This window comes from Symphalangus syndactylus, chromosome 19 (assembly GCF_028878055.3).
Source record: "Symphalangus syndactylus isolate Jambi chromosome 19, NHGRI_mSymSyn1-v2.1_pri, whole genome shotgun sequence".
Lineage (NCBI taxonomy): Eukaryota > Metazoa > Chordata > Mammalia > Primates > Hylobatidae > Symphalangus > Symphalangus syndactylus.
Genome location: NC_072434.2, coordinates 38761071 through 38775161, shown reverse-complemented (window position 1 = coordinate 38775161; position 14091 = coordinate 38761071). Strand labels below are relative to the sequence as shown.

The following is a 14091-nucleotide window of genomic DNA, read 5'->3' as shown; positions in this document are numbered from 1 at the left end:
CTTAGATTGCCTGAGTCTTCTGTGATTATGAGGCTTAAGTGAAAGTTGCCTTTATACAAGTCACGTGGACATCAAGTAGCTTCCAGGCCTGTGAGGCGTTAACCACAGGCTGCGGAGCCATTCATTGAGAAAGGCTGAAGTGCAGCGACTTCTGGAGGATACAGGAAGAAACAGTGATCTCAAGGGACTGTGCAGAATGCCAAATCTAACCACATGACCACATGACTGACATCTGACAAGGCTTAGGTGTCTTCTTATTACACGGTGACGCATTAGTTGAGCCATTGCTAGGTTTCTTCTGAGCTCAGAGTGGCCCATTTTCTGAGGGAACAAGTATTCCACCTGGGTCCACACTTAAATACCGCCTGCACGTGGGAGAAGCAGAGACAGCTTCTCTGCTGCAGCTGCTCCAAAGAAGCAGGCTCAGAGTTGATGAATTGCCTTTGACACACAGCTGGGAGCAAACACAATGCTTGGGAACTTTCTGCTTCATTGGAGAGAAATTGAAAGTGTCATTTGTTTTAAAAAGAAAATGAGAGAGAGAAAGAAGGAGGAGGCAGAGGAGGAAGAAGAAAAAGAAAGGAAAGAGGGAGGGAGAGAGGGAGAGGAAAAATGAAAGGGAAGGGAAGAAGAAAGTAGAAGCCACTCAATTCCCAGACAGTAGACAAAGAACATTAACTAAATGTCAGCTCAGAGCCAGCACTCCCTTGGTGAGCCTGGTTTTCCTGCAACAGCCTCAGATCCTTTCCAAATCTAGTTGTCCATGTTCTCCATGTTTGTGCAGCCCCATTTCCCAACAGAGGAGCTCCATGGTTGACCCTCTAACCTCCCACCTTCTCAGAAGCTGCAGAGGCAACCTGCTGTCCCAGGAGCTGAGGCTTAAATATGACACAGGACTTTTGCACTTGAATAAATGACCTCTTCTCCCGCTTCACTCCCACTCCATGTGCCACGTTGCTTGAGGGTGGGATTTCTGCTGTGCTCCTAAGTAAGTGCTAAGTGCCACACCTTGGTTCTGTCTGAAGGTCTCTGATCTGCAGGCCGACTCCAGGTCTCAGACGATCTTCCACAGTTTCCCACCCTGAAGAGTAGAAGGATGCAAAATCCAGTGGCTAACCTCTACCCACTTTTATTTCTGAGAACATTTATGGAAAGAAAACTAGATAAGTGGAAGCTTAAGCTGTATCTCCTACTGGCTGTGGAGGTGGGGCTCTCTGCCCATTGGAAAGGACTGAGTGCCTCTCAGAGCCCTCTCATAAGATCATCTTGTCACTCACATCAGTTCCCAGTCCAGCTGAGCCTGGTCAATGTCATCCATCAGCTTCATCAGCTTCTTCTTAAACTGATGCTCAAAACGCACATCGTCTTCAATTACAAGAGTCTTCTCTAGCTCTCGATCAATTACCTGCAAAAGTCATCAGTAGGAAGATACCCTATGAAAAGTTTGATACCCAATTTTTATTAGATAAATAAGTATTAAAAAGTCATGAGTCTAGTAGCATAGATTCATAACTGGAATCTAAGCAAATGGCCATCAACAGTAGAATAGATAAATAAACTGTGGCATATTCACAGCAGTGAGGATGTATGATCCACAATTAAATGCAACACTATAGGTGAATCTCCTAAATGTCATGTTAGGAGAGTACACATACTGCATGACTCCATTCATATAAGGGAAAGTACAAACAAAGGTAAAGCTATTCAATGCCTTTAGAAGTCAGGATGGTGACTACCCTTGGGGACTGGTGACTAGAAGGAAGCACGGGATGGGGAGGTGCTTGTGGGATGCTGGTTACCTGCTTCTGGATCTGTGTACTGATTAACATGGGTGTGTTGTTTGGTTTGTGAAATTTCCCTGAGCTGTATTTTTTAATCTATATACTTTTATACCTATTTATCACATTTCACTTAAAGTTTAAAGAAAACAAAGGCAGGCATAGACTGAATCATTAAAAGAGAAAGTGTTCAAGGGGCCTTTCTTCAGGGACTTTCCTCTTTGGTTGTGGAAACTGACTGTTTATCAGGAACCCCACACACCAATACCCGCTCCAGATATGTCTTGATCTGTAAGACAGGGGTTCCACTTCTGGCTCTGCCACTTCTTACCTGGACAAGCCACTTAATAATTTCTTCTTGGGTAAAGGTGGTCTGTCCTTCCCAACCCACCTCACATGACTTCTGTGTGGTTTCTTGTATAAAATCACTTAATAAGTGATGTCACAATAGGTATAATAGAAGGCATTCCTGCTAATGATGATAATGAATTAATAAGAGTGTGGCACATAGGACATGGGTATCTCCCCCGTCACCATCCCAAGTGGCACCAAAGCTACTCCTCCTTGCCCCTTTGTTGCTGTTCTTAGGTCAGAGGGAGACACAAGGTAGGAGCAGCTCTCACGCACATTTCCAGAACAGTTGCGGGCTCACTTTACATCTGGCCCTAATTCACCTACGATAGCCTGCTTTCCTTTCTCCTCATCATAAAACTGCAGTCTGAATAAAGCATTATTTACCTCTTTCCAGACTGAATAGTGGCTGAGAAAGCAGCCGATTTCACCCCTCGTTAGGGGCCTGGAGGAATAGGGATCTCGATAGCCAGGCAGCATTTCAATATTCAGTGCCTTCAGCTGGCTTGTGTTGAGTGCCCTGCATCATAGAAAACACGTCTGGAAATTAACAAATTAAAGGTCCCCACCACAAAGGCTAGAGAAAGAGAGTTAGTTCTGCAAACACCCCTCCCCCACACAGACAAAGACCGAGAGGCTTCCCTTTATTCCTTACAAGTTCCTCCGGGCTAATGTGTCACACTAGTATTATGAGGTCTGGGAAGACAAGAGGGTATCATATTTTTGTGTATCCCTCATAGTGCCCAACACAGTTCTAAGCATCATCAGTTTTTTGACAACATTTAATAAGTACACTCCTATGGAAATTAGCTAAAGTATTGCAATAATCCAAGGAGTGTTTGATCAAGACCCACTGCTGAATCTCTGTTAACACAGTGAGCTTTGTGAAGTTCACAGCTGCCCTAATCTTAACCTGTTCCCCCCAGCCCTACAAAAGCCTTGAAAACCAGTAGCCTCACAACTAAGATAGCGGCAAACCCCACCAACCCAGAAGCCACTGGCAGGGACAAAATGGACTGAGACTCCCCTAAAGACCTGCCCCCAGAAAATAATCTCTATTCAACCTGTCCAGTAGCTCCTTGAAAAGCTACATTCTCAGAGCTTGTCTTGATTTGACCTGACTCAGAGTTCATTTTCTGTGAACAGCACTATCTGCAGGGCATTTGTCAAAACCCATGAGCAACAACTGTTTAACATTACAGTTGTTTGAGAAGCATTATCAGTTGATGCTAACAAGAAGCCCACCAAAAAACTTAAAATGAAGAACTGAGGAATAAGAGGTCCATAGGGAGTTTGATTTGCTCCAAAATACCCTGAGAATCTAGAAGGCCCCAGGCATATTCAAGGCTGTCCACACGCCCAGGAAAAACTTGAAAAGTCCCTAGTCTCTCACCTCTGGCTGACCTTAAGGATCTGGAAAAAAATGTAGTGAAGGCAAATGAATAAAACACTGCAATGAAGGAAGAATTTGGCATAGTAAGTTTTAAAAATTAATACAACCATGTGGTATCTATAAGAGGCAGCCTTTAGATTAAAAGACAAAAATAGGTTGAAAGTAAAAGAATAGAAAAAGATATACCATGTAATCAGCAATGACAAGAGAGCTGGCAGAGCTATGCTAATATTGGACAAAATAAATCTCAGACAAAATTCATGCCAGAGCCAAGGAAGGAGATTTTTTAATGATAAAAAGGTTAATCTGGGCCAGGCGTGGTGGCTCACGCCTGTAATCCCACCACTTTGGGAGGCCAAGGCGGGCAGATTACAAGGTCTGGAGATCGAGACCATCCTGGCTAACACAGTGAAACCCCATCTCTACTAAAAAGACAAAAAATTAGCTGGGTGTGCTGGTGGGCGCCTGTAGTCCCAGCTACTTGGGAGGCTGAGGCAGGAGAATGGTGTGAATCTGGGAGCTGGAGCTTGCAGTGAGCCAAGATCGTGCCATTGCACTGCAGCCTGGGTGACAAGGCGAGACTCCATCTCAAAAAAAAAAAGGCCAATCTATCAGGAAGGCATAACAATTATAAATACATATGCACCTAACAGAACCTCAGAACCATGAAACTGGAAGAATTGAAAGGAGAAATAGACAACTCAATAATAATAGGGGAAGACATCAATATCCCACTTGCAATAATAGAACTAGGCAGGAGGAAGACAAGGAAACAGAAGACTTGAATAATATCTTAAAACAATCAGACCTAGTAGACATCTATAGAACACGCCACCCAACAATAGCCAAATATACACTTTCAAGTGTGCATGGAACATTCTCTAAGAAATACCATTTTTTAGACCATAAAGACCATATAGGTCATAAATAAAGTGTCAGTATACTTAAAAGGATTGAAATCACACAAGGTATGTTCTCCAACCTCAATGGTATGAAGTTAAAAATCAATAACAAAAGGAAACTTGGTAAATTCGGAAATGTGGAATTAAACAATACACTCCCAACCAATGGGTCAAAGAAGAAATCACAAGGGAAATTAGAAAATATTTTGAGATGAATGAAAACGCAGCATACCAAAACTTATGCAATACACTTAACATAGTACTTGGAGATATAGTTACAGCTGCAAATGTCTATAGTAAAATAGAATATCTCAAATAATAATCCTCCCATCCATCTTAAGAAACTAGATAAAGAGAAAATTAAGCCCAAAGCAAACAGGAGGAAGAAAATAATAAAGGCTATAGTACAAATAAGTGAACTAGAGAATAGAAAAACAATAGAGAAAAATCAACAAAACCAAAATTCAGTCCTCTGAAAAGATCAACAAAATTGACAATTATTTGCCTAAACTGATGAATTAAAAAAAAGTAAACTCAAACTATTAAAGTCAAGAACGAAATAGGGGTCACCCCTACTGACCTTATGAAAGTAAAAAAGGTTTTGTGATAATACTATGAACAATTGTATGGCAACAAATTAGATAACCTAGATGAAATGGACAAATTGATAGAAAGGTACAGACTACCAAAATTGACTCAAGAAGAAATAGAAAGTAAATAAATAACAAGTAAAGAAGTTTAATTAGTAATAAAAAAAAATTTCCACAAAGAAAAGCCTAGAACCAGATGGCTTCACTAGGGGTTTCTGCCAAATGTCTAAAAATTGTTAACACGAATCTTTCACAAACTTCCAAAAAAAAGAGGAGGAGGGAACACATCCCAGCTGATTTTATGAAGCCAATATTATTTTGATACAAAACCAAAAACATTATAAGAAAACTGCAGACCAATATCACTTATTAATATAGATGTGGAAATCTTCAAGCAAATACTAGCAAAAGAATCCAGCAATTTATAAAAGGAAATATACAGCATGACCAAATGGGTCCCAGGATTATCCCAAGGTTGCAAGTTTGGTTTAACATGTGAAAACCAATCAAAATAACGTACCATATTAACAGGCAAAAGTCACATGTTCATATTAATAGACACAGACAAACCATTTGACAAAATCCAACACCCTTTTATGATAGAAATACTCAACAAAATAGGACTAAAAGGGACCTTCCTCAACCCAGTAAAGGCCATCTGTGAAAAACCCACAATTAACATCATACTTAGCAGCGACGGACTGAATGCTTTCCCTCTAAGATCAGGAACAAATCAAGAAACTCTGCACTCAACAGTTCTATTCAACATTGTACTTGATGATCTAGCAAGGGTAGTTAGACATGAAGAAGAAATAAATGGTATCCAGGTTTGAAAGGTACATATAACACTATCTCTACTTGCATGTGATATGGTCTTGTATGTAGAAGATCCTAAGGAATATACACACACAAGTACTATTAGAACTGATAAAAAGGGTTCAGCAAGGTTGCAGGATACAGGATCAATATACAAAAATCAATTGTATTCTTATTCATTTAGATTGCTAAGGAAACAGTTCCATGTACCACAGCATCAAAAGAGTAAAATACTTACGAGTATATTTAACAAAATAAATGCAAGACTTGTATACTGAAAATGACAAAACATCATTCAAAGAACTAAAGAAGATCTAAATAATAAAAAGACATTCCATGATTATGAATCAAAAGACTTCATATTGTTAACATGGAAATATTCTCCCAGTTGATCTACAGACTCAATGCAATTCCTATTAAAATCCCAGCTGCTGTTTTCTTTATTTGTGGAACTTGACAAGCGAATTCTAAAATTCATATGGAAAAAGCAAGGGACCCAGAATAGCTAAGACAAACTTGAAAACGAATAACAAAATTGAGGGACTTATACTTCTTACATACAAAGCTACAGTCATCAAGACAGTATAGTACTGGCATAAGGATAGACATATAGATCAATCAAATAAAATTGAGAGTTCAGAAATAAACCCTTACATTTATGGGCAACTGATTTTTTACAATGGTGCCAAGACAATTCTACGAGGGAAACGAAAGTCTTTTTAACAGATGGTGAAGGGACAAATGGATAACCATGTGCAAAAGAATGAATGTGGATCCCTGCCTCATGCCATATACAAAAATTTACGCAACATAGATCAAAGACCTAAATGTAATAGATAAAACTTTAGAACTCTCAGAAGAAAATTCATGAAGTAAATCTTCATGGCTTTGAAATTGACAATGGAGTCTTAGGTATGACACCAAAATTACTAGCAACAAGAACAAAAAATAAATTGGATTTCATCGAAATGAAAAACTCTTTTGCTTCTATGTGTACCATCATGAAAGTGTGACAATCGATAATGCATAAAGTTAAAGAAAATATTTGACAATTACATATCTGATAAAGGACTTGCATTCAGGATATATAAGGAACTCTCACTACTCAACTAGTTTCCCTGGTCCATGTGGTCTATGAATGGGACTGGGGCTCTTGGAGGTGTTTGAAGCAGTGGTTCCTAAACTCTACTGCACCCAAGAATAGGGCTGACAGATTTAGGAAGTGAAAAACACAAAACACTCAGTCAAATTTAAGTTTCAGATAAATAATGAATAATTTTTTAGTATAACCAAGCCCCATGTGATGTTTGGGACAAATTTAACTGACTATCCAGTGTTTTATGTGGCAATCCTATCCAAGAATCACCTTGAGGCTTCTTAAATGCAGATCCTGGGTCCAGCCTCAGAGAGCATAATTCAGCAGGTCTGAGATGGGACTGAGGGAGCTGCCCCCTTAACCATCCCTGGGGACTCTGATGTGAGTGTCCGGGTCACACTTGGAGAAACACTGATGAGATTCTCTAAGGGAGTCATAAGAACTTCAACAGCTGCTAGCCATACTCCTTAGTTGGGGTTGTGCAAATAGAAAACAAAGCTACTCATATTCTAAATCAACATATAACATGGAAAGGCACATTTTATAAAAATCTATGCCTTGAAATAGTTTAGGGTGTCAAATAAAAGGGCAAAGCCGAACAAGACAAAACAAAAAGAAGGGGTCTAACTAGGTTCCCTGTGTTACCTTCCTGCCGTATTTCCAGGAAAAGTGGCCACTATGATCGGTCCAGGCAGATTATGGCAGGCATCTTATGCAACAGGAAATGTAGACCTTTATGCATTTTTCCATCTATTTTCTTCAGATTGCCCAAGTTTCAGCACTTTATGCTCGAATTCAGCTCTGAACACAATTCTGAACACATTCCTTCTGTTACACTACAGAAAGCTGAAAACCACCACAACTGTTGCCTGAACCCCCAGAGACAGGACAATCACATCCAATGTGAGCCTTCAGTGTAATGAAGACCAAAGACCACCGGCTGGTGAGTGGATTTCAGGCCTGCTCTACAGGATGAAATTAACTTAAATGCTACTACAGGTGGCGGTTTTAAAAATATGACTATCTTCTAATGACCGAAGAGACTTAGAGCCCCATCTGGGACTAATTCTCTGTCAGAGAAGACACATCCCCACTCCAATCACATCTGCAATGGGAGAAGAAACCCAACTCACTTTCCATCCACAGCCTCAACAATCTTGACCTCAATCTCCTGTTCATACAGTGTGCGCAGCATCCGGTCCCGCCTGTCCTTTCTGCGTTTGAGGTTTATCATGAAAATCTAATGCAAGAAGAAAAAGGGAAAAGACATATAAATTACTCAAGTCTTCTTTTAGGCTGTTCGAAAAGTTTAGTAAGTGTTTTAGATAGAAGAAGGAGTGGAAAGGATAGGAAGAACTGTTGTAAAAATTCATTTCTATCTCATATCAGTGTTTAAGGTAAATGATATTAATTCAAATTGAATTATTTCCAAAACTCAACTTTTTGTAGTGACTTAACTTTCTTTGTTTCTCTGATGTCCGTTGATAAATATGTTCTCCCTTCTCTTGAAATAAGAAAATTAAAAAACTACTCTTTAAGAGGTCAAAGGACAATATGATCCTATGTTTAGAAAAACCTAAAGACGCCACCAAAAAGCCATTAGAATTGATAAACAGCTTCAGTAAAGTTGCAAGATACAAAGTCAACACACAAAAATCATCAGCATTTATATATGCTAACAACAAAAAATCTGAAAAAGAAATAGAAAAAGCAACCCCATTTACAACAGCTACAAAAAAATTTAATAATACTTAGGAATAAATTTAACCAAAGAAAGTAAAGATCTTAATAATGAAAACTATAAAACACTGATGAAAGAAATGGAAGGATATTAAATAAAGAAAGATATCCCATGTTCATAGATTGGAATAATTAATGTTGCTAAAATGTCCATACTATCAAATGTGATAAACAGAGTCAATGCAATCCCTACCAAAATACAAATGACATTTTTTGTAGAAACAGAAAAAAAATCTTAAAATTTTCGTGGAACCACAAAAGATCCTGAATAGCCAAAGCTGTCCTGAGCAAAAAGAACAGCTCAAGGCAGCACACTACCTGCCTTTAAAATATGCTACAAAGCTATAGTAACCAAAACAGCATGGTACTGGCATAAGAATGGACAACACACAGACCAATGGAACAGAATAGAGAATCAGAAATAAGTGCACACATTTACAGCCAACTCATTTTCAACAAGGACAACAAGAGTTACAGATAATGAGGATGTCCTCACTATTCCCAGATTTAATGAACCATAGAAGTATCTAAAGCTTTGTGAATGCCATTACAGGTAAATCAATGTTTTAACAAATAAGGTCCTTTTGCTACAAACAGTAAGAAACATTTTAAATGTTAAACTAGTGACTTTAACTGCCAGTGAGAAATGATGATGACACATAGCATGGTAAAGCAGAAACCTATAGAAACAAGTCAGGTGGTGTTGACTTCATACTGACTAACCATCTGGATGACTTTGAGGAGACATAATGTTTCTGGGCCCAGTTCTATAAAAATAGGGAGGTGAACAAACTCGTCTTTCAAATTCAGTACAGATTAAAATGTCTAAGATAGGTGGTTTATAATAAAGTTGGCTTTCTGCTATGGCCAGAATAAAGGAGAAACTTTGTCTTAGAACCAGTCTGGAGTTCTGTGTTAAGGTTTGGTTCACATGGTCATTCTGCATGCAGTCATAAATATATGTTTCACTGGAATTAAAAGCTACACTAACTAAAATTTCAACCCTTCCTTGCAAAATAATCTCATTTCTATCCATTTATAAATCCCTGGGCATAGAAACTGATGGAGGAGCAAGATATTCTCTTTGAAGAAATTGTCTACCTGATTTAGGGCCAAGTAGATTAAGTGCATCCTAATTTTACTACCTTCCTTGTTTACCTAACTGGATAATTATTTTGTAAAAAACATAATTTTCTGTGGTGACTCTATTTGCTTCATTACTTGGGACTTTATAACTTAATGGGTTGTGTTCTTTTACTCAGAATCATACTGTGATGGGTCATGCCTCATCCCCTAATTTTCCAGATATGGAAAGGAAAGGGCATTTTCTCAGATATAAACATGAAGCCAACTGAGGTCACTCTAAGAGAACAAAAACAAAACAGGACAAAAAATCAACAGAAATAAATCCAAAAAGGCCCCCAAAACCAGAGACCTCCAGTCTGGGAAGACTTTTAGTAAATAACAATCCAGTTCCAGTCCCTGCCAGGACAAGTGCAATAAAACTGTAGCCACGAAGTAAAAACACAGACGGCTCGCTCATACTTAGTGAACAGTAAACAGAGAAAAGAGTGTCACAGCCAAATGCAGCCCAGACACCACCAGTGAGGTCACAGAGTCCAAAGAGGATTGAAAAGCCCCTGAAAAGCCCTTTTTCTACCATGCTATCTCTGTTCCATACAGAGAGGTGACTAACCTCAGACTCAGGAAAGTAGAGTCTCTGAGCCTGTGCCACTTCATGGAGTAGGCTTTCTCCTGAAGGGCTCTAGGAGTGACCCAGTCCTTACACCGTGTCCTGCCCAAACAAGACCAGAACTGGAAGATCCTGGTTTTGTCTTATTTTATTTGCTTTGGTTTGGTCCTCATAGCAATGTTTTTAGGAGGAGAAATGAATCTATGTAAGGACACTTGGGTCCTTTCACCTGGGGAACCGAGAGAGAGCTGTAGGGAAGGAAAGTTACAGTAATATGTGGAAGCTGGTCCACTGTGGGTGTGGGACAACCTTCTCGGTAGCCCTGATCATTTTTAAAAACTATTTGCAAATGAGTCTTATTCCTATCTACTACCTGTAGCTCATCTCTTCTCATTCTGCCTTTTGTGGAAACAGCATAGAAGCTGTTAACTCTTCCCCATTTAATATTCATGAAATACTCTTTCCCCCTTCCTGAAGTATAGCTCCAAATCAGTTTTATGGAAGAAATCTTAATTCCCAGTTCTAGTGTCAAATCCCTTTGAGAAGGCTGTACTCTGCGGACATGTACATATATGTATGTATATGTTACCATGTGATAAACAAGGCATCTTGCTTCGATTAATCAGTGGCAATGAGCACCAAGCTCAAAGCCTGATCTGTTACATATCCAGAGTCCATGGAAGAGTTCTCAGTTTGTGGACTCCTGAGGCACTGCCCTAGCTTCTAGACCACCAAGCTCCTTCTGAATACTGTTCAGCAGCTACAGGAGACACCCATGAGAGAGTCAGTGACGTGGAGTCACAATCCCTGCCAAGTATCTGTTATGCATATTACCAGGAGGGGAACCTCTTAATATTTCTGCTTCATTCTTTATACAACTAAAACTTAATAATAAATACTACCCTTAGAATATTATTAGGAAGTTCTTGCCTGCTGAAAGGCAGAATTTTAGAACAAATATGTTTTTTTTTCTTTCTTTGTCCTCTCAACCCTGCTCACCAACCTTTTTCCATAGAAGAATAGTAGAAAAAAAAGAAAGCACAGAAAGTTCCAGAATAGTTTCCACTTGCTCAGATGTGGCAGAATAAAGTTAAAGTCCTCCATATCTAAAACATGTATCCTCTCTTACTCTTGAATTTTGATAAAAAGGTTGATTAAAATTATCACAATATCTGCTCCTAGAAAATATCAAATTCACTTTCATTACTAAATGGTAATTTCTTTCTAAGTAAATGATTAACTACCTTTTATCATGATACTCCTTTTTTTAAGATAAGGAAACTGAGGAACAACAAAAACCAAGTAGTTTTCCCAAGACCTCAGAGCCATTTCAGCAACCAAGCCAATCTTGCTGGCTCTCAGATGCAAGCTTAGGCTTGTGTTCCAAAATGAACACACAAGCCTGCACACGCATGCATGTGCACACACATATAGACACCTTTCCTACCTCATCAAATCCCATCTTGTCTGGATATTTAGGGACAACTGAGACATACTGGGAGGGTTCCATTGGAGGACGGTCAACTGGAAGACACAAGAAACATGCAGAGTGCTTTGTTAATGAAAGGGTCAGAAATCAGAATTCCACCCGCATGCCTGATCTCTAGGGTTGGAATACAACTTGGAAATACAGGGCAGGGGACAATGGCAGCAGTTCTCCAGGACTGAGTAGCCACACAGGAACCCTGCTGGTCAGGGCACTGGTTTCAAGAGCATTTGTTTATATGGAGATTGCAACATTTGCTCCACTTCCCTTAAGACTTATTTCAAGAATATTTGGGAGGCAGTTTAGGATAATGGTTAAGAGGAAGGGCTCCAGAGTCGGATGATCTGGGTCCAAACCTTGGTTTGCGAAGGAGTAGGAGAGTTAGGGGACCTCTTTAAGCTCATTTCTTTGGTGTAAAACTGGGATAATAGAAGTGTATCTGTGTTATAAAATTTAAATGAGAGCTGCGTGCTCACCACTTTAACACAATAAATGCTCAACAACTCTTAGCTATTACTTACTATGGCCCATGATGAAAGAGCTCAGAAATAGGCTAGAATTTTTACTGAAAAACACTTTTTTCTCTGCATTTAAAATTGTCTAAGTGTGGGACTATTTTTATCCCACCTGGGCAGGTTTAGCTGTGGGTGCGCAAAAGGTCCTTTGCTTTAACAGGATCTAACCACGGAGAGCTGGCCCATGTCTAATGGGAAGATTCCAAGTGGGAGCGACACTACTTCTTCAATAACGAAAGTTTTATTTATCTGATACTCTAAAAAAGCTTCCTTTGCAAACTGTGTATTTTAAAGGTTGGAAGTAATATTGGTTAAGAAACCTGAAAAGGCTTTGAAGAATGTTTAATATTATAAAAATTCAAAGTCCTCGAAGAATGTTTAGTATTATACAAATTCAAAGTCCTCATTTGATTTTCCTTAAAGGGATAAAACAAGAAAATTTAAAATGATAGCTGGTAACTGGGTTGTTGAGAGAACTATGGGTAATGGCCATGACTACTGTAACGTATCTGTTCACCTCTATTCCAGGCACAGGCGAGGAATACACTCTCTTGCCCTTGAAGTTACTCAGGGCTCTATGACTTTCTAGGGGAAGTTTACAGTGTGGTGCTGCTGCTCCACTCTCCAAGAGCTCCCCCGACAGTGCCCCTGGTCCCACCACTGTGCTCATAGTGGCATGTGTGGATATGGAGCAGATGCAATTGGAAGCAGCCTGGAACATTGCATCAACACATGGAGGGCAGCTCCCAGGAAAGACACCTGCTCTGCAGACTTGGATAGCAAGAAATAAGCCATTGTTATATGAAGTCAATCAGATTTTTATATTCCAGCATAACTTTGCCCATCCTGAGATACTGTCCAAAGGGTATGATCTGTTTAACTTCACTGAAATATTATAGAGAAATCCTGACATCCAATTTTACTTATTGGCAAATGATGTGAAATTCTAGAACACAGTGAGATGGAGTTCTTAGGCCGAACACAAGAGCTGGTCTCATTACTTCAAACTTGAAACTTATAGTCATATTTCTGTGCATATGCAGTGCATGTGTTTGTCTTCCCAATAGCAGCCCAGAATATTCTGGCCCTTTCTGTTCCACTCCACTCCTTATTAGTTTCTTTTAAAATCTACAGGGAGGGTCCACCAGGTACAGGGTTAGGTTTTTAAGAGAAAGAAGCTTAATGTACCAGCTTCCTCCTATTCATGATATTGTCTGAGAAGCTGTCTTGCTCTCCCTCCTGGGGCCTGAGACTTCGGAGGGTGTTACATTTTGAGTTACCCATTCTAGGCTGCTGGTCTCCTTTGGACTCACATGGCCTGTGTGGCTTTCACATTTCAGCCAAAGAGACTGCTTTTAGTCACTTTGTTTCCATCAAACATAGGCAGTCATTGCATTCACAGGACAAGTGTTGCAAAAAAAAAGCCACAAGTGGTTGGCTCCCAAAAGTCATCACTGGGCGAAAATATCAGAGAAGTGTGCTTGGGTTTTGCCACTGAAGGCAGCAGTAAGCCACAGAGGAAAACAGGAAGTGATACAGTGAGTCAGACCTAAGAAACTTAGTCTGTGGGGAGAAGGATGTATCTTTGCTGACAACAGACTTGAAGGTTAGGTATATCCTGGCTTCTGTTTGTAGTCATTTCTGACTCCATCATTCATAATTGATCTGGTCTCTCATTAAATCCCTTCCTGGAAATAATCCTTCCCTGTACTGCCACTTGGGACACTGGGC

At 39.6% G+C, this 14091-nt stretch overlaps 1 protein-coding gene across 7 annotated transcripts in view; it reads right to left on the bottom strand.

Annotated features, from left to right (window-relative positions):
• The window catches only part of COLGALT2 (collagen beta(1-O)galactosyltransferase 2), a 115246-nt gene that overhangs the window by 4248 nt on the left and 96907 nt on the right, over nucleotides 1-14091 (bottom strand). For all 7 annotated transcript variants that reach the window (XM_063613778.1, XM_055233763.2, XM_055233768.2 and 4 more), the window contains 4 exons: nucleotides 11807-11883; nucleotides 8060-8166; nucleotides 2517-2649; nucleotides 1278-1405 (listed from right to left, as the gene is read on the bottom strand). In XM_063613778.1, coding sequence (XP_063469848.1) covers nucleotides 1278-1405; nucleotides 2517-2649; nucleotides 8060-8166; nucleotides 11807-11883 — 445 coding nt within the window. The remainder of the gene's footprint in view (nucleotides 1-1277; nucleotides 1406-2516; nucleotides 2650-8059; nucleotides 8167-11806; nucleotides 11884-14091) is intronic.